The 21,060-nt window shown below is 47.7% G+C and overlaps 7 protein-coding genes across 7 annotated transcripts; 3 read left to right on the forward strand and 4 right to left on the reverse strand.

The window, feature by feature from the left end:
• Nucleotides 1-1,099: 1,099 nt before the first annotated feature.
• EYB26_003220 (uncharacterized protein) lies at nucleotides 1,100-2,678 on the forward strand (the record flags this gene model as incomplete). The annotated part of the gene is made up of 2 exons (XM_054262523.1): nucleotides 1,100-1,695; nucleotides 1,751-2,678. 2 exons carry the CDS (start codon nucleotides 1,100-1,102, stop codon nucleotides 2,676-2,678), a joined length of 1,524 nt encoding a protein of 507 aa, XP_054118498.1.
• A 175-nt stretch (nucleotides 2,679-2,853) lies between these two features.
• EYB26_003221 (uncharacterized protein) lies at nucleotides 2,854-3,806 on the reverse strand (the record flags this gene model as incomplete). Its single annotated transcript, XM_054262524.1, has 2 exons — nucleotides 2,854-3,642; nucleotides 3,705-3,806. 2 exons carry the CDS (start codon nucleotides 3,804-3,806, stop codon nucleotides 2,854-2,856), a joined length of 891 nt encoding a protein of 296 aa, XP_054118499.1.
• Nucleotides 3,807-4,324: 518 nt separating this feature from the next.
• Nucleotides 4,325-6,868, reverse strand: EYB26_003222 (uncharacterized protein; the record flags this gene model as incomplete). The annotated part of the gene is made up of 2 exons (XM_054262525.1): nucleotides 4,325-4,595; nucleotides 4,650-6,868. 2 exons carry the CDS (start codon nucleotides 6,866-6,868, stop codon nucleotides 4,325-4,327), a joined length of 2,490 nt encoding a protein of 829 aa, XP_054118500.1.
• Nucleotides 6,869-8,245: 1,377 nt separating this feature from the next.
• EYB26_003223 (uncharacterized protein) lies at nucleotides 8,246-9,887 on the forward strand (the record flags this gene model as incomplete). Its single annotated transcript, XM_054262526.1, has 7 exons — nucleotides 8,246-8,381; nucleotides 8,435-8,584; nucleotides 8,644-8,805; nucleotides 8,856-9,008; nucleotides 9,063-9,242; nucleotides 9,299-9,493; nucleotides 9,544-9,887. 7 exons carry the CDS (start codon nucleotides 8,246-8,248, stop codon nucleotides 9,885-9,887), a joined length of 1,320 nt encoding a protein of 439 aa, XP_054118501.1.
• A 594-nt stretch (nucleotides 9,888-10,481) lies between these two features.
• Nucleotides 10,482-12,701, forward strand: EYB26_003224 (uncharacterized protein; the record flags this gene model as incomplete). The annotated part of the gene is made up of 3 exons (XM_054262527.1): nucleotides 10,482-10,590; nucleotides 10,657-11,466; nucleotides 11,557-12,701. The coding sequence occupies 3 exons, from the start codon at nucleotides 10,482-10,484 to the stop codon at nucleotides 12,699-12,701; spliced, it is 2,064 nt and encodes a 687-aa protein (XP_054118502.1).
• Nucleotides 12,702-13,092: 391 nt separating this feature from the next.
• Nucleotides 13,093-15,009, reverse strand: EYB26_003225 (uncharacterized protein; the record flags this gene model as incomplete). Its single annotated transcript, XM_054262528.1, has 5 exons — nucleotides 13,093-13,292; nucleotides 13,363-13,464; nucleotides 13,523-13,824; nucleotides 13,906-14,027; nucleotides 14,089-15,009. 5 exons carry the CDS (start codon nucleotides 15,007-15,009, stop codon nucleotides 13,093-13,095), a joined length of 1,647 nt encoding a protein of 548 aa, XP_054118503.1.
• A 1,381-nt stretch (nucleotides 15,010-16,390) lies between these two features.
• EYB26_003226 (uncharacterized protein) lies at nucleotides 16,391-20,949 on the reverse strand (the record flags this gene model as incomplete). Its single annotated transcript, XM_054262529.1, has 6 exons — nucleotides 16,391-16,580; nucleotides 16,633-16,970; nucleotides 17,023-17,356; nucleotides 17,410-17,660; nucleotides 17,712-20,435; nucleotides 20,494-20,949. 6 exons carry the CDS (start codon nucleotides 20,947-20,949, stop codon nucleotides 16,391-16,393), a joined length of 4,293 nt encoding a protein of 1,430 aa, XP_054118504.1.
• Nucleotides 20,950-21,060: the final 111 nt, after the last annotated feature.

A 21,060-nucleotide genomic window follows, 5' to 3' on the forward strand; every position in this document is an offset into this window, starting at 1 on the left:
CAATGCAATGGAATCGTGCGATGGTCCAGATGTCATGGTAGATATATCACTACGCCTGCGTAGATGAAGTGTCGCATTCGCACCATTTGCACAGCGACCACGTTGTACACTAGACCCCTTAGCGGTATTCCATTTCCATGATCTGTATATCCATGGGTGCTTCTAGCCATGATGCAGCCATTTTGCATGTTCGCTCTAGTTGGAATATGCGATCTCGATCATTGGCTGCCCATTTTGTGGCTGAGAATTGAAGGAGTTGGGATGGACAGCGGGCTTAACAAGCGCTGTGATATTGCAGAAGCAACGGCAAATCCCTATATCGGAAAGTCACTACGGAAAATAGCTTGTATAGTAAAAAAAAATAAGTCTGGTTCCTCTCAGTCGGTAAAGATTAAAAAAATCCAGAGGGAAAAAAATTCGACCACCGTGGGACTCGAATCCACAACCTTTGGTGAACCTCTAACTAACTGGAAAGTTAGATAACCGAAAACCAACGCGCTACCATTGCGCTAGGCGGCCATGGCATTGGACGCCAGATTGGAAAACTATATGGAAAGATTCAGGCGACATCTTAATTCATCAAAGATAGTTATACGTACATACTTTAATCGTTAGGGAACCGAAAACTAGTTACGTACATAGATAGCCCATCTACCTAAGTAACTAAATTGTAAAGTATTCGCGCAGCTTCTAGGCGGCTGGCGTCAGCTGGAATGCCGATGAGTATGCCACATGGTGTCATTCTTTCCGATAAACGCGATCTTATCGGCCGCCCCTACCGTATCCCGACATCGCGATTGGCTCGTCCACAACGCGTCATTGCCCCGTCCCTCGCGACTTCCTTTCGCGGTAAACAGTCAAGCGACCAATCCTTTACATATCCCTAGTAATTTTTTGAGGACATTTCCAGGAGCTTATCCAGCTGTCGTGCTGGCATATTCTTCCTGGATAATTCAGCCTCTCTGACCTCAGTGCAGGAATTGAAGGCATTGGTGGTTTGAGGTCCCCCCCAGATGCTGGACGACGCGCATTGGGTTTGAAGACGTTACTTCGAGTTGACCGACTTTCTGTCAGACAACTGTTATTAAACGAGGTAACCATGGATCAAGAGGTACCCCTTCCTCCGCTACGGAGCATTCGTCACAGATCACCCGCCAAAGCTCCCGAGCACCTATTTCGTAAACCCACAAGACTCTCATCGCGACTGAGCCAGTCTAGCCTCCCCTCCAGTGATCCTGCACTTTTCTCAAGCGACGACATCCCATCATCATCACTGGAGAACTACAATGGACAGCAAATCGAGCCCTCACGAAAGCGACGCTATCGCGGCACCTGGTGGGGGGAAATGGCCAAGGAAGTGAAACGGAAGAGAGCCGATTTTAAGGAAAAGAGAAACATGGATAGTGGTGTCTGGATGGGTAGTGATGAGTCTTCATCGGACTGTCTTCTTTCGTCGGAAGCCTCGTCATGTGAGGATTTCATGGCACGCGCTTGGGCTGGACAGAACCAAGATGCAGAACAGAAATTTACAGCTGAGATAACCGAAACGCAAAACGACAACCAAGATGGTCAGATTGCCGGGCCTGTATTTGCTGCGCGAAATATACGGAATGCGGAGGAGTCGCAAGTACACAGAGATGCTCGAGCAATGGTGAATGAATGTCTCGAGAAAGGCCAAGAGAGCGTTGACCTAAGGTAAAACCCCAGCTGTTCAAGTGCATACCCAATGATTATGCTCACCCGGTCATAGTAACTTCGGTTTAAAAAACATTCCGACAGACTTGCTCCGACCCTTGCTACACCTCACAAAACAACTGGCAGTAGCCGACGGACCCGTCACCGATGAAATATTTACATCATTAACGCCCTCTCTTCGACTATTTCTGTCAGGAAACTCCCTAAAGGAGTTGACGTCTGAAATATTTGAGCTGGGCAACCTCAACGTGTTGAGCGTACGGAATAACGAGCTTGTCGAGATCCCAGGGGCCATTCGCAAATTGACGAGCCTACAAGAGATTAATCTTTCCGTGAACCAACTCACCACAATACCATGGGAAATACTGTGGTTGATCCGGAAAGGGGACTTGAAACAACTGACTGTTCATCCAAATCCGTTTTTGTCAATTGAAAAAGTAACAGCAGATATTGAACGTTGGCACCATGGAAATGGGTCCGGGGGAGATCTTCGGTCGTGCGAATACGACGGACCGATACCAGTGGAGGCATGGGCGCCAATTCATATTGCAACTAGCCATATACAACGTTTTGACACAGAGGGCAAACTCGTCTCAAATACGAAAACATTCGGCAAGCCCCAGAATCCTTCTATCCAAACTCAAGCGAGCAGAGTCCCATCATTACGAGAACTGGCGCTCCTCGCATGCAACAAAGCCCCGTATCTAGATCAATTCCTTGCAGACGATGAGACCTTGACGGAATACCCAAAACCTGTGATTCAGTTACTACAAAAAGCAGTTTCTGTTCGAAATGCCGGTGGCATGTCCTGCTCCGTGTGTCATCGCAGTTTTGTGATTCCGCGCACACAATGGATCGAATGGTGGGACTGTGCTACATATGAGAATGGATTGAAATTTCCACGTGCATCGGGTGCGGAGTTGCGTCCATTGCCATTTTTGCGCAAGGGTTGTAGTTGGGGGTGCGTCCCGAACGTCGAGTGACCGCAGATGTGGTTTTATGGATCTCTCGGTGTTTCTCACATACATATTTGGCAGTACATATCTGGTACATACTAAGCGGCACTTTTTGTTTGATGCATGTATATATATTACATAGCAGTATGAAGTATCTGTATATTTGATGAAACCCAATTTCTACAGTACCCAAGTCAAAAGACTACGCAGCCTTCTTACTGTGCTCGCTCAAACCCGACTCCATCCTCGCCCTCGACTCAACATTCGAAGCCCACAACGCTGCGCCCACAGAATTCGTGCACGTAAAAATAAAAGATGCAAACGGCACCATTTCCAGGACTGAAGACGCAACCCCAAAACTAATATAATCCCCTTCATGGGCTTTCAACCACTCCTCCCTTTCGCTAGCGGAATAACCTTTCAACTCAAAATATCTATCCAGCGCATTGCGGCCCATTCTCTTCCCCTTTAGTGCGAGGAAGGCGAACGTGCCAACGACGGGGATGAAGTTGAGTGGCAAATAGAGTAAAGAGCGAATGAGGCTATCGAGCGTTGAGCCACTCGAATTGAAGGAGTTGCGTTTACTCATTCCTACCAAACCGCCCAGTCGGGTGAGCACATTACCCGCTCTCGAGGGCAGCTTGATCTCACGGCCACCAGAAACGAGTTTCTCATGGCCCTTGAGCATCAGCGTAGCATCGAACGCATCTAGCGTCAGCGACGACGTCGACGAGGACGATTGTCCCAGTCCGAAAAACATGTTCCGAGACGCCAGAAACCCGGTGATTGCAGACGCCTCGTTGATGACGAGCAATGCAGCTGATATGGGCGCCACAAATGGTCCGGATGTCAATGCCAACAGTGTCATTTGGGGGATGTAAGTCAGCAAAAACAACGCTGTTGTTATGCTCACACCTAGGGCTAGAGTGGGCATGAGGCGCGACCGCAGAGGGGCCCACAGAGTGCGGTGGGAGAGAATGTATATTATTCCCTTGATTACCGTTAGCTAGACTCTTTATGGCGGATGAGAGAAGGAGGGTGTGGTGTTGTTACTTTGAATGGATAGAGATATGCGCCTGACTTAAGGGCTCGGAGAGTGAGGGAGGAGAGATGCTGGACCTCGGATTTTGCGACTGTTTTGACGCGGTCTGCCATTTCTTTTTATTTGTGCTAGACAATATATCCCTTCTTACTGATGTTGTAGGAGATTTGGAAATTGAGTAGAAGATGTAGTATTTCAACTTTTCAAGAAGAATGTTGAGTGAGGACATCGTTATGACGTCGGCGGATAATGATATACTACGTAGTGGATGTAAGAGCCAATCAGAAGACAGTAATTTATGCCTTCCGAAAGGGGAAATTCATCATGCCGAGCTACTTCTGCTACTGCTACTCGTATGAGGCAAAAAGTACATTTAGGAATGTAATTTAAAGGAGACAGGACCTCCATTCATCCTCAGCTATACCTAACACAAGTATGCTGCTGAAATGATCCTCATATGCCATACCCGGTAACCAATACCAAATCGCTAATCATCGCGTGAAGAACAAAAGAACAGCCAAACAAGTACGCTAAACCAACACCTCGCAAATTATCTACTGCGATCATTCCGTGCTGAATGCCATACGGCGTTTCCGCTCAGAGCAGAGAAACTCATGGATGAAAGAGCGCGCTAATTAGATTGATGAGGCGCCGAAGAGGAGGCTGTATTGGCGTTGCTCTCGTTATCGCTGCTGTCGGCGGAGAGTAATGGTTCATCTGCTCTTCGGCCTTCTTCGAGATTTGAGTCGTCGCTGACATCAGGTATAATTGGCACGGATGCTGTGCGGACAAAGGGTGTGGTTTCTTGGGAGCCCGTTGTAGGCTCAGCGAGAGCCATTGATCGGACAACGTCACCTTTACATATTGGGCAAGTGCGTCGACGTGTGGTAAGCCATGGGGTGCTGCATTGCATGTTAGTAAAAAATTTAAAAGAATCATGGACAAAGTAGACTTACATGCACTCCGCGTGGAATTCGTGTCCACATGGGAGACTCATTACTTGACTCTGACCATCGACATACTCTTCCAAACATACCACGCACTCGACCTGGCGTCCAATGTACTTGCGTCTCCATAAATCAGATCCGGAGAATGTCCCATCTTTGGTGGGGGCCACATCGTGCGTTCGAATACCCACTCCAGACACAGTCTGTGAGCGTTGGCGAGAGCGACCGTGTGCTTCTCGAGGCCTCGACCCAAGCAGAGGGGATGTTGACGTAACTGACGTAACAGATTCAGGGCTCGGTGACCGCGGGCTGCTTGAGGTTGACGTTGATTGAGTGATGGTATGGTATGTCCTGATTGGAAGTCGTTCGACCACAGACTTCGGCGCACGCCAGCGTCGCCGGCGGATTCGAGACCGCAAAAGTAGTAGTGCATAGACAACGGTCAAGGTAATCAATGGACTGACAACGAGCACCAAAAGGGTATCAAAGAACGGGCTAGTTGACATGCTAGTCGGAGTGAGGGTAACCCAAAGGCCTTGATGATCGCCCAATGTTTGTTCACCTTGCACATATGTCACTGGGTTACTAGTTGATTCGACGCGGTTTTTCAGTACTTGATCTAGTTCATCGTTGAGACCTTCGTTCCAGCCAAAGTGTCTTGCAAACCAACTCTTTTCGCCAGAGTCTGATGATATTCCATTGTTCGAGCCTGCCCCATTCTTGTCCGTCTTGTCAGATCCAGCTGTGCCCTCGACGATGTGTGAATACTCTCCGCTTCCAGGTGTGATACTACCACCTTTGAGGTTCGAGTCCACCTTGTTGTTAGCCTTCTCATCCTTTTTCTTCGACTCGGTTTTATCAGCCGATAAAGATCCTCCTTTCGCAGGAGGCTTGGTTGGTACAAGGTCTGGATCCCGCCAGTCATGTATACCGATCTCGAAACCATCGCCGTCCACTGGACTGTTATCGATTTTCTTCGATGACTTGTCGGTCTTGGCACCCTTGTCTTTGCTAGACTGCACTGATTTTGTTTTTCTGCCACCATCCTCCTCGTCATAGTCATCGACTAAGAGCCAATCAATATTGCCGCTGCTTGGCGGTCGACGGCTATCATCCATCAAGGACTCGTCTCTTCCAAAACCGAACAGTGACCATATCGCAGAGAAGAAACTATTGCCTTTCGTTTTAGGCGACTCTTTCTTTTCTGTTGTATCCTTTTTCGGGGCTCTGGTGTTTGTAGGCTGACTAGTAATTCTCGTCGTGGTAGCAGTAGGCTTAGACGGTCGTTTTTGATCGGCTGCGACTTTCTTCGAGTCAGTTTCCTTTTGGCCTTCTAATATCGCCCTTTCTGGAATCAAAGAGGATAATAAATGTGCAGTTGTATAAGAAGTGAACACCGCCGGGATGGTGATGTTCGAAGTATCGCCACGCGCATACATCGTAATCAAGCTACCACCTCTGGTGTCATCTCCGACAATCAATGCTACGCCGCCTCGTCGTTGAACCCATTTCACCTTCTCCAAGAAGCCGCAGCCACCCCGACTGAGTAGGACGACCTTTCCAGCGATCTCCGCGCTCTCTTGCAAAGACTGAATATCCGCATGCGTGGGGTGGTGTTGTTTCTCACTTGACTTCTCGTGTTTAACCACCGAAAAAGGATGATGTAGGTGATCGTCGGTCCCGTCATTTGGCGCCGGTCCAGTAATTTTATATGTGGCAGTAATACTGGTGTCGGTGTCTTTGCGCTTGTCTATCGTCTCCTTGTCTGTTGCAGGATTGGCCGGAATAATGGTATGCGCATCTTTTAACGCTTTGTCTTGTTTCGCCTGTGCATCCTTATCCCAGTCCGGTACATCTGAACAGCCAAGCTCCCCCTGAAAACCTGCAATACCAGCACCCTTCCTGAGGGTGTCCTGGTTGAAGCCGCTGCCTATCCAGAGCTGGCCGCTGAGGCCGTTTGGTGGGAGAAGGGGCCCGAATGCCGCCGGTCGCGCGAGGAAAAATGTCGAGTTGTCATCGGTTAAACTGATGATGGCGGAAGGCGGAAATAAAGAGGTTGGCGTGTTGAATGAAAATAGAGCGCGTAATCGGCTCGATCGACCAGCGATGGGTGCATCCCCCTCGTCGACGCCATGACGAGGCTCCGCAGTGACAAGGGAAAGAAAGGTCAGCAGAATAGGCAGAAAGATGAAACAAAAAAGCAAAAGCAAAAGCCGTGGTGGACGCATAGTGAGCAGACTGCAGCTGGCTCTCTGGATTGCGTTTGGGTGAAACGATGTTTTAATAGATGTTTTACGGCTCCCGGACCAAGACTAAGAGCCTCACGGAACGGAAGGGATAGTCGATCATCGAGAAACACGGACGTAGACTATACAGAGGAGATAAAGAACAAAAAACCAAGAATATAAATTCAAACCACAATATAGAAAGAAAGCCACGCCGCACTGTGATGTGGCTCGATTACTCCGTAGTAGTTGTGGAGAGATAGGAGGAATAGAGTTGTCGTCAGTCAGGCAGTCCGGAGGGGCGCCAGAGGCGGTTGCGTTGCGTTGCATTGCTCGCCAAGCCTACCACAGCTAAGATGCCGTTGATCGAGGCACGTGATATGTACTCGGATTATTGTTTCTACTTAAGAACAGAACAGGTGATGCTTTGCAACGTACGAGCCAAAGTGCAAGTAGTTATGGAGTATGGTCTTGCGATTACTTGATCATTATTTTCGGGGCATAGTTACTGAGTGTGCTATGTACAGATCGCTTGGCTACAGATGCATGCATGAAAGACCCTCGACTGTGTCACGCCACGTGATCCTGACAGATGCAGCTATTTCTGTTTGGCGGAGATATTTCGAAAGGCAAAGCTTTCTATAGCCATCGAACTCTCCAGTCTTTTCTCTGCCCGAGTTCTTTGAAGTTGGAGATCGTGAAAGGCGCAGTTGAAGAGTAAAGCATAGTAGGCTAATCCTAATACAGAGATAGTACTAGATAACGTACGCTAGTGAGGTCACGGGCCAGGTTTGCATTGTTTGACACAAAACGTCATTGCTAAAGGGGAATGACGTCCGTCTTCTATCAGATTCACCTTGAAAAGAGTCAATTTTCAAGTTTAACCTATCGTTACTCGACATAGCCGATGCTCGATGTCATAGGTCTCCAATCCCATCTATAGCTTAGCCTATTCCACGGTTATCGTACTGCTAACTGGTAAATGGGCATCTGCAGTTTGCAAACGTGCTGTTTGTCGATCCTTCCCACGAGGAAGAAGCCTGTATCAAACCTGATTTGACATGTTTGGAGAATTCTGGAACCCCCGACATTGATGCGCTGCTGGGCCGGTGGAATTGTGGAAAGTCAATCGGCCAAGTCAAATCAAATCGTAAACCCGGGAAATGGGCATCAAAAGCTCATTGTCTGCCGTGGAGCAGGGGGCGTAATGTGCTTCTCAATGTCGTCACAGCTTCCCCAGGTAGAAGCAAAGACAGCCAGTAGATACTATAAAGAGGACATCAATTCTACTCTTCATCGATCAATCAAACGCTCTAAGCAACAACACTTCTGAAAAACCTTCACTTTAACTTTTTACATCCAGGCTATCAATCATTTATCATGTCCAACATCATCAACAAAATCAAGGAGGCTTTCACTCATGACAAGCACGAGAAGCCTTCTCACTCTACCAACGCTGGCCCTCACGACTCCAACATGGCCAACAAGGTCGACCCTCGTGTTGACAGCGACCGTGGTATGTGGTCTTGCTTATCTCAAGCATGTCTACAGAATACTGACTGGACGCAGATGGACGTGCTGCCTATGGAAATACTGGCACTACTGGCACCTCCGGAAACACATACACACAGAATGAGTACAGTGCTGGCTCTACAAACGCCGGTCCTCACAACTCCAACGTTGCAAACAAGGTCGACCCCCGTGTCGACAGCAATCTTGGTAAAAACATCTTCCTTCGACCTTTATGCCTTATAACTAATATGTTGGCTTCTTCATAGGTGGCCGTGCTATGCATGGAAACACCGGCTACTCTGCTACTAGCATGAATACCGAAAGCAACACTATTGGAAACACATATGGCACCACTGGCTCTACCAATGCTGGCCCTCACAACTCTAACGTTGCCAACAATATTGACCCCCGTGTCGGCAGCGATCTTGGTATGTATGACCATTAGCTCACCGTGTGGACTTTGCTAATTTGAGAATAGATGGCCGCGCTGCCCACCGCAACACTGGTTATAACACCACTGGAGCTACTGCCGGAGGCGCTGCTGGAGGATACAACACTGGATACGCCAACAATGGCCCCTACAACTCCAAGATGATGAACAAGATGGACCCTCGCGTTGACAGCGACCGTGGTAAGTATTTCGAACCTTCAATCAGCCCTGAGGATCACTAATACGAATATATAGATGGACGAAATGCCTTTGGCCCATCTGGCACGGCCAACACCACTACTAAGTCCTTCGAACAGTCCCAGAATGAATCCACTGCCACCTCAACTACTGCTTACGGTACTGGGTCGACCAACAACGGACCTCACAATTCCAACCTGATGAACAAGTTGGACCCTCGCGTTGACAGTGACCGCGGTAAGTTCACATAGCCAATCTATCATACTCAAGTCGAGCATGTCTAACATTCACAGACCACAGAGCTACCCACGGCGGAATGACTGGCCACTATACCGGTACCACGGGCACCACCATGGGTGTTGGCGCTGGCACTGTGGGCACTGGCCACCACGGTCACGGCATGGGAGCTAGTACTACCACTTCTACCGCAGGCCCTCATGAGTCTAACTTGGCCAACAAGGTGGACCCTCGCGTGGACAGCGATCGTTGTACGTTTTCCTCAAACCCTGGGCCATCTTAACAAGCTAACGAACAATAGCAAACTATGGCACCACAACTGGTCAGTACGAAAGCACAACCGACGCTGGCATGACCGGCCACCGCTACAACACCCGCAGCACCAACGCTGGACCTCATGACAGCAACATGGCCAACAAGATGGACCCTCGCGTCGACTCTGACATGGACAATCGTGCTCGCTACCAGAACATGGGAGCTACTACTGGTGCCCCTGCAGGTAGCAGCTATGCTACCACAGGAGTTGGTCAAACTCACGGCAGAGTTGGCCCTCACGACTCCAACCTTATGAACAAGCTTGATCCTCGCGTCGACTCCGACTTGGATGGCAGCCGCACCATTGGAACCACCCAGCGCCAGTACTAATTGCGGGTGATTGATGAAATGGTCTCGGTTTAATATGAATTTTATGAGTCTATTTTACGACGTGTACGATAGTTGGCTTCGGTATTTCTTAATACGAATCATTCAAGATACTTATGTTGCTTCGTAACTCAAAAACAATTATCCATTGTATACGTACTCAATAAAGCAGGCAGTTGACACAGATGGTAAGATAATGCCCAATCATATCGAACAGCAATTATTTCGGCGGTAATATCCTGCTCTTTCATTATCTGCCTGAAAAATCCGGCTGTGTTGTGCGCCCAGTGCCTTCCTTTTTGGGAACAATCTTCTATAACAAACAATTGGCAACTCTCACTTCAGACCTATTCTTCATTCTTCATCTCTTTAGGCGACATCGTCTATTCTCACCTGTTATCCTGTTATTACCCTATTCCCTCTTCTTATTCTGTGCATTGTTATTATTCTTATCTTGCAGTTGGTTTCGTCTTTTCTGTCAATTTGATATTGAGCTCTCCAGCTTTGTCTGTAAGATTTCGGAGTTGAAGAGCATTTGCTTTTGAGTCATACACCATCCACACAGGACAATCATCAATTCTATCATCCGTGATCAACATGGCTCCCAATGGAGGCCCGTCTATGGCCTCTCAGGCTAGAGCAGCTGAACTGAATGCAGCAGCAGCAGCCAGAGCACGTATCATGAATGGCGAGTTATCAGACTTTAGTAAGTCCCCCTCCAGCCAAGACACCTCCCTGACGAATCCAACGCGTACTTACACAAGCCTTGAAGAACCTAGAAGCACCCCCAGCCAATTCTCATCATCTTATACGCATAACACTGAACATGTTGCTGTCGAAAGCTTCAGACGCCCCAATCGTCCTGTTGACCGTTATTATCAACATGTCGCCACTATTTCTGCACCTGTTACTGTTTATGCATACCCACAACCGCAGTATGCTGACCCTCGTGCTGTACCTGCTGTGTACGCTTCTTCGCCCTATCCTGCGGTGCCAGAATATTATCAACCAGTGTACCAGCCCATACAAAGCTACCAACAAGTGTATCCAGGCTACGTGAACGGTTATCCTCTTCCTACCAGTCCTCTTCCCCGTGGAGCTATTGCGACTGCGACGCGTCAAACTACCTCACGTTCTGCTGTTGCATCGCCCACAAAACCTGGACAACCTCAGCCTGTACAGGCTCCTGATGCATCTCCTGTGAGGCCCCAAAGAGGTCCAAGTCCAGTCAAGAATTTATCGAAGGGTCCATCGAGGAGCCCGTCGAAGAGCCCAGTGAAGAAACTCGATGCAACTCCCAGCCCGAAAAAGCCACCAGTGGAGATTTATCAGTACTTTACGCCAGATGACTTGAGTCCCCTCAAGGCGGAGGTAGAGATCATGCGTTTCAAAGCTGAACTAGAAAAAATCGGCCCGCCAAAAGATGGGGAGAAACTCAGCGGCAATGCTAAGGATAAAGCAAGCCCTGAAAAGCCACCAGATAAATCGGTCAATGAATATGAGGTAGATAGCCATCATCACAAGGTCAAGGATCCTGAAGTGGACGAAAGTGAACAATTTACGCCTCGTGCAAAGAAGTCAGGTGAGTGTATGACTCCGAAAGTCGGTCTATATACAACTATTTTAGTGAGACGACTTTGATGCAGGAACTGTCACTTACAGGATAAAGTAGGGCCATCAATTGTTATACAAGCATCAAATCAGATTGATCAATCAGCCATGGAGGCATACCCCGAAGCGAGGAAACCGCCGCTTACCTTGGAAATTTCTCCTTTGACGCAAATGGCATATAGGAACTCAATGGCCAGAATGATTCAATCATATTCGTTCTTACCACCAGGAAGCATGCCTCGAGCTGAAGGGAGGGAGGATATCAGGCTAACCACCCTGCAGCCGCAGATGTTCCGTGTCGAAGAAGCCCATAGAACAAACCCTGACAAGAACATGTATCAGAATGATGACGGACTCTTCTACGTAGCTCAAAAGACTGATGAAGTTGTCAGCGAAGCCACACCAAAGGCTGCGTCGAGAAGACTACAGTCACCATTTCAGCTTCGTCCGCGTTTGCCCGTAGCCTACTACAAGCCGATTGTCAACAAGTACCCACGGAACGTTTTTGCGTCACAGCAATCACGGTTGGACGAACTCTGGAAAGTGGAAACAGGGAGAGCCTGGCTGACGTTTCGACAGAAGCCTGAAGTTAGACATTTGCCAGGTTCTTTCAAGGGATTCCCAAGGTTTCCTCTTATCGATGAGAATGCTCAAAGTCCCATGAACACTGGTGTTCTCATGCCACCTCCAGGATTCGCAGTCCCAGGTCCTATTCTTTTGTCTCACTCTGCTCATTGGAATCCTGAATCTGGCTCCGGCAATCGCGCTACTACATATTACGACCGTGTACTTGCAGCCGAAGATTGGTTCCATCAAAGCATCCTGAAGAAGAAAGAATCCACCAACAGGTTCCAGAAGAAATTTACCGAAGTGCAATCAATAATACTCAACTGCAAGGACACATTCAATAATCTTCCGCCGTCATTTCAAGACTTCAAATCATCTCAAGTCACCCAGTTGATTAAGCATGTTTCGGAAAATCTGATCTCATACACCGATACCGCGGAAACTGAGAAAAGGGGCTTTGAATTCAAAGATATTGAGCTTGGCCTTGAAAATGTCCTTAGACGGCCGAAAAGGGCTCGTCGCAAAAACAGACGAGCTGCTCGTAGAAGGAACCGTGGTGAGTTTAATATTGCTCCAGGAAGTGACCTTTTTGATGGGGTTGTTGTTGGCAGTGAACTTCCTGGCAACAATGATTCTTGAATTTTGGCTCCTTTCTCGTTGTTATTATTACCTTGGCTCGCTGTAGAATAGACAGGTGCGGGTTGGAAACTTTGGTGCTGTGTTGGCTCGCTTGTTTTCAAAAACTGTTTTTCAGATGATTGTGTCGATTGTGGCTTTCTCTTGGTACTATTTGGATCTCTCAATATTGTGATTGGACTTGTCCCTTTTCTGTGACCCAGCTGGCTATTGGTATCATTGTACGGTTGGCAAAAAGAGATTAATGAAAAGAGATTGGAAAAGAGGCGTAAAAGGGGTGGTAGACCGTTCATCATTTTGCTTCATAACAAATTGACACAACATATTTGCTCACAAATGTCATTATTACATCCAATATATCCCTCCCCCTCCTACTGTACAGCAAGGTCGAGAATTAATCTCTCCTCGTAAATACCAAATCCAACTGCCCCGGCATAAGCGTAAAATTATCCTTCATATTCCCCTCCATCGCGGCACGCGCTTGATCCATCGTCATCGAAGGGGGGAGCGAAATATCATATGTATATATGAGTTGTGCCAGCGTCATACGCAGATTCATCATTGCCAGGGGTCTGCCGACGCAACTAAATGGGCCTATGTCCCAGAAATTAGATTATGATTAACTTTTGTGTTTTGATTGGGGGGGAAGGGGGTATTCGCATACCAACACTAAACGGTGCGAATGCTTTCTCTTGCTTGATCATTTCGGGTCTGGAGTACCATCGTTCTGGGATGAAGTCATTGGGACGTTCGTAGAGGTCGTTGCCTAGTAAGCAAGTCAGAGATTTGCATCGGAGAGACACAAGGGGAGGGGGGAACCTGACTTCGTCCGAGCACATATTGGGGCGTTGATACTGTTACATTTCCGGGAATGTACGTCTCCTCATCGATCCATAGTCCCCCAGGGGGCGTCAGACGCCATAATGTCGTAGGAACAGGCGGGTAAAGACGGAGGGTCTCGTTGATGATGCCGTTCAGAATGTCTAGGTTTCGGACATGATGGGCACTAATATCTTTCTCGTTGGGAGAAAGGGATGCAGAAATCGCCTCGCGCAGTTGGTTTGTGATATGAGGATTGCGCACAAGCTCGTAGAGGGCGCATGTTAGGGCTGCGGATGTAGTGTCGCTGTTCGCATTGCCAACAGTCAGTCATGTCGAACTCGAGACCGTCGAAATTATCTACGATTTGAATGGAGGGTAAACAGACCTTCCAGCCACCACAATCAACTGCGCCTCTCCTCTTAGCACCCTCTTCTCAAACGGAGTCGGCTCTCGCTTCTCATATGGCTTGACTAGAGTGGACGCGATGACCGGCGAGCTCGGTTTCGTCTAGCCATTAACCTCATTAGCCAAAACTGCTATTCTCCTAAACACATAATACAAAACTGACCAGTCTACACATTTCCATCTGCTGAAAACAATACTCCACAAATATCCACCACTTCCGCGTCAAGCCCGGTATTGCGACAGCAAACCGTACCAGCCAAATCGGACACATAAACCCCAACATACCCATTGATTCATTCAACATCTCAACGGCTTCGTGGCTCTTGCTAGTGTTCAACATATCAAAGTGCGATCCAAAGGCGACTTCACCCATTACATCGAAGGCGTAATGGTTGATTAGACGCGTTGCGTTAACGGGTTTGCCGTCATTCTCGTTGTTCTTCGAGTCCTGGTCAATTCGTGCGAGGAGATGTTTGTGAATCTTTTTTATCCTCGGCTCGTAATCGCGCAATCTGTTATCCGTAAATGCCATACTCCATGGTCGACGACATTTATCATGGAAGGTCTTGTCGCGCGTGCTTTGGACAGACGTATCCGGGTTATTGAGATCGTAAAAGGGGCCTTTGAGGCATGTGTTGTGAACCTTTTCAACGGCTTTTGGGTGCACGATTGATAAGTCGTTGGATCCCACGCGCACGATTTTGCCGTACTTTTGATGTATGTCGAGCATGGTGAGATGTGCTTGTTTTTGGGGTGAGACTTGGAAGCAGAGCCAGAGACTGCTGATTCGGGCGCTGAAGGGGCCTGGAAATTTGTTTAGCGGATGGAGGGGGCCGATGCGGTAGAGAATGCATGTTGTGTATAATCCAGCGAGAAAGGATGTTGCAATCTGGATGGTGGTGTTGAGGGCTTCGTTGATGGCATGTCCTTGAATCCAGGTGAGATATGCCGTTGAAATGGTACATGTCAGGAAGAAAGTAGTGACATAGCTTGCGCCATGGAGATGATGTTCTCCATGATGGAAGTAGGTGATGAACGATAGGGCACCAAAGAGAACTGCAACAAGTGTTCCCAAGAATGTCATTGTGCCTTGAGCCTCCGGCTTGTATATACTTGTATTGAGCCCTCCCTACTTTGATGACCTGCAGACTATATGACCTCCCAATCAATTCATCTGAAGACTCTGAATAGGGATCGCGAGACACTCAGCAAGGAAGCAAATTTAAAAAATAAAATTTAAGGTACAGATGTCATATAAGGTACAAATGACTCGGATTTCTTGCTAAAACAAAGAAAAATGCCAGGTCTAGTGGTATCACATTCCGAACAAAGAAACAAGAATACCTTTTTTTACTCTTATTGCCAATACGATTGGAGCATTCTTTGATATCCTATGTTATTGTAGCACAAGTTCAAACATCTGGGCGGTTGGTCCCTTACTCGCGGCTAAACACCAAGTATATCACAGTACTTTCTGGTATATCACTATCACAAAAGGCGGGGAACAATTAAGGAAAAATGACCCGACAGCCGCCATAACAACAAATCAAATACACACGCATACCGCTCATCCCAGTCCGTGAATGAACAAGTCCAGTCAACTTTGGAAAACTCGCAATGTGACAAACCAGACGCCACGGCGGAAACAAAACAATCTCATTCGTTCAATGAGATCGAGGCCAACATACAACTGGTCCCTGGTAGGTCTGTCATCAAAAGGAATATGAGATCTGAACTCAATATCCGATGTGATGAGTTAGATCGATGCGCATATGCATGTGCATGCGATGAGATCAGATGAGATGTGAGAGGATGGAGCCTAAAAAAAAATTATTAGTTCGTCGATATCTACTCCGTACACACATTTAGTTAGACGTCTATAGAATTCTGTTCCAACTAACTACAGCTGGGGCCAATTAATTTTACACCTGTACTTATATCACAAGAGAAAGAAATCGTTGCTGTCAAGGTTGGTAGATACGTGCCAGATATCCTTCCTTAACATGCAACAAGCCCTAACTTCGCCGTATCTGGTAAGTGCTACCTGATCCAGAAATATACATAGTCCTTATCCGAGCGACGATTCATGCAAACTGACACAGGGACAAGTCAACTGACATTATCTATCTAGTCTACGATGCGACCAGGGGGAAGAGAAATGTACAATAATATTAAAGGTCTATGCATACAAACAAATTCCTTCTGGTTTGGGAAGAACCAAATAAAAAGTATAACGGGCTTTAGGCTCCGATTCAATACAAAGAACAGCAGAGAAAAAAAGTACACGTAAAGAGGTTCATTCCCAAGCCATACCTTACCCATCTACCAGGACCATGCAACGGGGATGAGAAAAGAAACGCCGCCATGACTAGAAAAAAATTAATAATGTGCAGACCAATAAGCAAGTGAAGATAAGCGCCAGGCTGCAAGACGGAAAAAAGCAATTGCAAACCGGTGTAGATGCCTTAGCATGACACTAGATTAATGTGATTATCCTGCAGGCCAGAGCAGGCAAGAAGTGTACGATGTGGATGAAATGCTGTCGCCGAGATGGGGGACGAGCGGTTGTGGTGGAGAAAGCTCGAGTATGGCTCAAAGCTCGATAGGTAGGTGCCGTCGACGTTGAATGTCTTGACTTCGTGTCGATTGGTTCCACTAGAATTGTGTCAATATTTTTACCGACTTTCAACTGGGAGTAAAAACTTACACTGTAAACACGGGCGCGTGCTCGTGAACGCTCAACGTTCGGAGAGTATCTTTCGTCGATTGGATCATATTGATTGGATTATTCATACGCAAATCCCACAATCGAATTTCTCCATTTCGACTTCCAGAAACCAACTCCCTCACGCCCCCCCGTTGCATGTGAACGTTGGTGATCCATTGTTTGTGTTCTCGCCATACCTTCACCATAGCTGCCGTAGACTTGAGCCGCTGGTCGAACACACGAATGGCACCATCTCCAAATCCTGCAATGAAGATATTTCCGGCAACCTGGTCGGATGTCAAAGAGGTGATGCACGATCCAGAACGTGCCGAGATGTCCTATTGAGAAAGATTAGTCTCGATAGATCAGAAGGCATGCGATGGTACTCACATTGGTGCAGACTTCCGTGGCAGCGTTCCACACTCTAATGACTTTGACATCACCTGCAACCAGAGCCTTACCTTGACCTTGTTGCCAGTCAAATACCAAGCCTGCATTTCTGTTACTTGGTATGAGTTCCGGTAGGGCTCGAAATGCAGTAACAATTTCGATCTTCTTGCGTGTCTCATAATTCCGGTAAACCTTCAAGACACCGTCCGAAGAACCAGTCATCAGCAGTGCCTGATCGTCTTCGTTGATATATCGAATCTCGTTAATCTTTGATCCAGGAGGATTGCCGTTGGAAAATCGGTTAAGGCATTTGTTTTGGTGCCAATCCCATATACTATACATGCATTAGCCCCACAGGTCTTGAAACGAAGGAAAGAATCAACATACGAAATGGTATCACGGTCATCACCAACAGCGAGATGATCCTCGAATTGGTGAAACGACATCTTCATTGGTTGGCTGTCATTTGTCAACAATACTGTTGAAGCATGCCAGCGACTGCTGCCGGCTTTCTCTTTAAGAGGCTGCGTTTCGGCTATGATTCTTTCATTCCGACTCCTACGCCAAAGACGCTCATTGTAGTCGGCACTGCCTGGTTCGTCAGGCTCATTGGGTTTCATTTGCGGCTCGCGGAAGTACTGTTTAAAAATTTAGCAAACTGAACTTAGTAATTTGTGGGTGGAATTTACCTCTGTAGACCAATCCAAGAAACGACTTGTTAGTGGTATTGATGGAGGAACGCTGAGATCTTTCGGCTCAAAGCCCCTGGGAAGAGGTGCTGGCGCCTGATGATATGCTGTGGCCGGAGCTACATGATCGTTTACCTCAGGAGGGCGAGTCCATTCAGGTGGGGCCCGTCCGCGGGGAGTGATGGGTGGCCTGCTCTTGGTAGGCGATGCTTTTTGTTGAGACGAAGTGGGGGATAGAGGTTCTTGGTCAGTTGACGTGGATGGACCAAAGGCAAGATTTTTAAGTGATGCTGCGACACTGGCTGTCCGTCTCATACTCAGGGAGAAATAGCCTTCGTTCTTAGATTGAGGTTGAGTGGGAGGGGGCCCGGGATGCGCCGTCTGAAACTCTACGGGCTCTGCTAGCTGTGGCTTGTTCAGGTCAAGACGAGTTGCGATATCCACGATTTCGTCGCGGGCCTTGCTAGCCATCGCAGCCATGGGGGACTGTAACAGAGCGAAGTGAATGTAGTCAACGACGGTGCTACCATCTTGAGCAATTTCCGGATGTGGGTCCACAGACAGAATCAACAGCTGTTTCCATATCGTCCCAAAAGTCGTGTTATGGGACAGAGAATGTGACTTTTCATCAGAGCCGTCGATACGCTCCCCAAATAGTGCAAGTTGGTGAGATTCTTTCTGTGCCCGATGAAGCAATGAATTTTTCTCCTCTATAAGCTCTTCATATGCGGCAACTAGGAACTTGTTCTCGTATCGCTTAACCAAGGTGGAGAAAAAGACCAGAAGCTCCTTTCTTACTAAAACACTGCCGTCGGCTGCCATTGGAAGAATTGCCATGGCAATAACCTCCTCAATCTTAGCGACTTGATCCGTCAAGTCAGGAATGCCCAAGAAATTGGTGAGTGCATGCAGCATCGCGGCGCGCACCTCGGGAACTGGATCTAGAGACAGCTCACACAATCTTTGAGGTGCAGCGTAACGAATACCCATCCACTTTGCGTCTGGGAAATCCACCCAAAGCATACTCAAACATAGGCAAGACCATTGCCGGAGCAGCGGGTTCTCCACATCCATAAGATGGTTCAAGCAGGAGTCAAAAAGCTCTGCGGAAAGGCAGACATTCTGACCTTGGGGATAATTCTTGCAGAATATCGAGACTATGAAAGCGCACATTGCTCGGTGTTCGCTAGCATTGCCGACTGGAATGGGCGATGTGGGGTTCAAGATAGTGATGAAATAATGAATACCATTGTCTTTCAAAAGGTCATTTTGCACAGAGTAATCCACAGCCATGATTCGAGCCCAAATAAAGACCATAACGGGCTTCAGTTCCTGAGCTGCTGATTGTAGCAGCTTGACCACATAGGGGAAAATACCAATGCTGAGGGCCAGATGAACTGCCCATGGTCCCAAGTCAAGGAATTTGCTTAGAAGGATCAGAGCCCTTAACCGGTGAGCTTGACTTAGCAGCACCTGCAAAACAATAGGCAACTGATCTGGAGGATTCTTCTCCGTCGGCCCAGAGGATAGATAGACCTCAAATGCCGTCAATTGCTCAGCAAAGAAAGTAGAATGTTGATATTCGTACGGTCTTCGGCCCTCCTCGTTGTCAACCAAGGCTGAAAGCTGGCTAAGAACCATTTCGATTGCGAGATCCCAACTTTGCCAGAGCGGATGGTTATGAGTTTCCGGTAGCTTGGGCGACGACATGGGATAGCATTGGTAAGTCCGCATAATGCGTTCGGACAATAGGAAGTTTCTGAAAAGAGCTGCAACCATCAGATCTTGCCTAAATAGCTTCTTGAATAGAGGACGGGGTAAAGTATTCCATGCAATGGTGTCGGTGATGGCGGTGAAGATCCAATTTAATTCACCCAGAGGACTTCTTCGATCCTGCAAACGTCCGGGAATCTTGAATTCTTCCAATTTGAGGTTGATATTGAGGGGATTCTGTAGGATGAAATATCGTAGTGCAATCTCAATTGGCGTAGTGAGACAACAAGTAAAGAGGTCTGCGGGAAGATCGGGGTTCGTTGGGAGAGTTTCAGACTTCTGGCAAGCGGCCAGCAAGATGCAGTCGCCATAGTTCTGAATAGGAGCATTAGGATCCCTCTTCTTGGCTTCCAGATTCTCTCTCTCATGCTTCTCAACAAAGCTGTGGAAATTATGTATAATATTCCCTGCATGAGACACATCAAAAACAAATAAACTTGGTCCTGCAAGCCAAGATTGGAGATCGTATAGCGAGACTGGAATGTATTGTGTGTAATTCTTATTAAAGACCCAGATTTCTCCGGACTGGGTGGGCAGCGGAACACCATGGCCGTTGTAATGAAAGAGGACCCTCTCGTCTTTGGCGTTTCGACGGAGGGAGATACAGAACTTCTTGGTCTCGTCCACGGATGGGTCCAAGTATTGTTTGTACCTCGTTCTCAAGCTGAGATTCTCGTATTGCTCCTGCAGTTTCTTCCCAATCTGCTCCATCATCTTATTCTGTCCGCCCGTCGTAGATGTAGGGTCTACCCAGCATTCTAGTTTGGCGGAAGGGTTCGTCTTCACAACATCCGGAGGATCGACACCGATATTCAAACAGATTGCTAGTGCTGCAGACACTGTCTTTAATCGATCCCGCATACGCCATTCTTGTATCGCCCAGTTTCCAGCTGGCTCTCGTGGAACACCGCTTGTTTCATGTCGTTTCTCGGTAAAATACATATAAAAATTCTTGTCAAATAGGTTAGCCTCGTCATATCAAACTAATCATTCGACACGAACAACATACGGAATGGAGTAGTTTCAAATATTCGGTCGATGTATACTCTTCCTGCCATCCATGTCTCATTGCAAAGTCATCCTCCTCATTGGTAGTGGCTTGACCGCTGACCACTGACCTAGGTCCGTTGTCACTCTTTGCACGTTGGAGCGGAGCTGGCCGACCACCTATGGAAGGATGACTCGGAGGAGTTAGTGTTTCTGTTGTTGCAACACCATTGCTATCATTGGGTGAACCGTCAGATCGAGGCGCTAGTTGCGCTGATGGTGATTCCTGAGACTCTACTTCGGTAAGTGACCGATGGTGGCCGTTCAATGGTGTGGACGAGTGGTCGCGTGCCGGGATAACGGAGTCTGGTGTTGGTCCAAAGCTCACTCGAACTGATCGATTCTGGTTTCTCCGAATTCCGTTCATGGAGGAAGTCGGTCCTGACTGGGTGTCTCCGTTATGGTTACTGTGCTCCATGATGAGATCTGGATCTCTCATGACGGATAGATCATTCTCTCTCCGAAAAATCCAGGCACAGCCGCAAGTCTTTTTTTTGAGTTAAGGGTTCAAGACTTGACGTGACCACGC

This window comes from Talaromyces marneffei, chromosome 2 (assembly GCF_009556855.1).
Source record: "Talaromyces marneffei chromosome 2, complete sequence".
Taxonomy (NCBI): Eukaryota; Fungi; Ascomycota; class Eurotiomycetes; order Eurotiales; family Trichocomaceae; genus Talaromyces; species Talaromyces marneffei.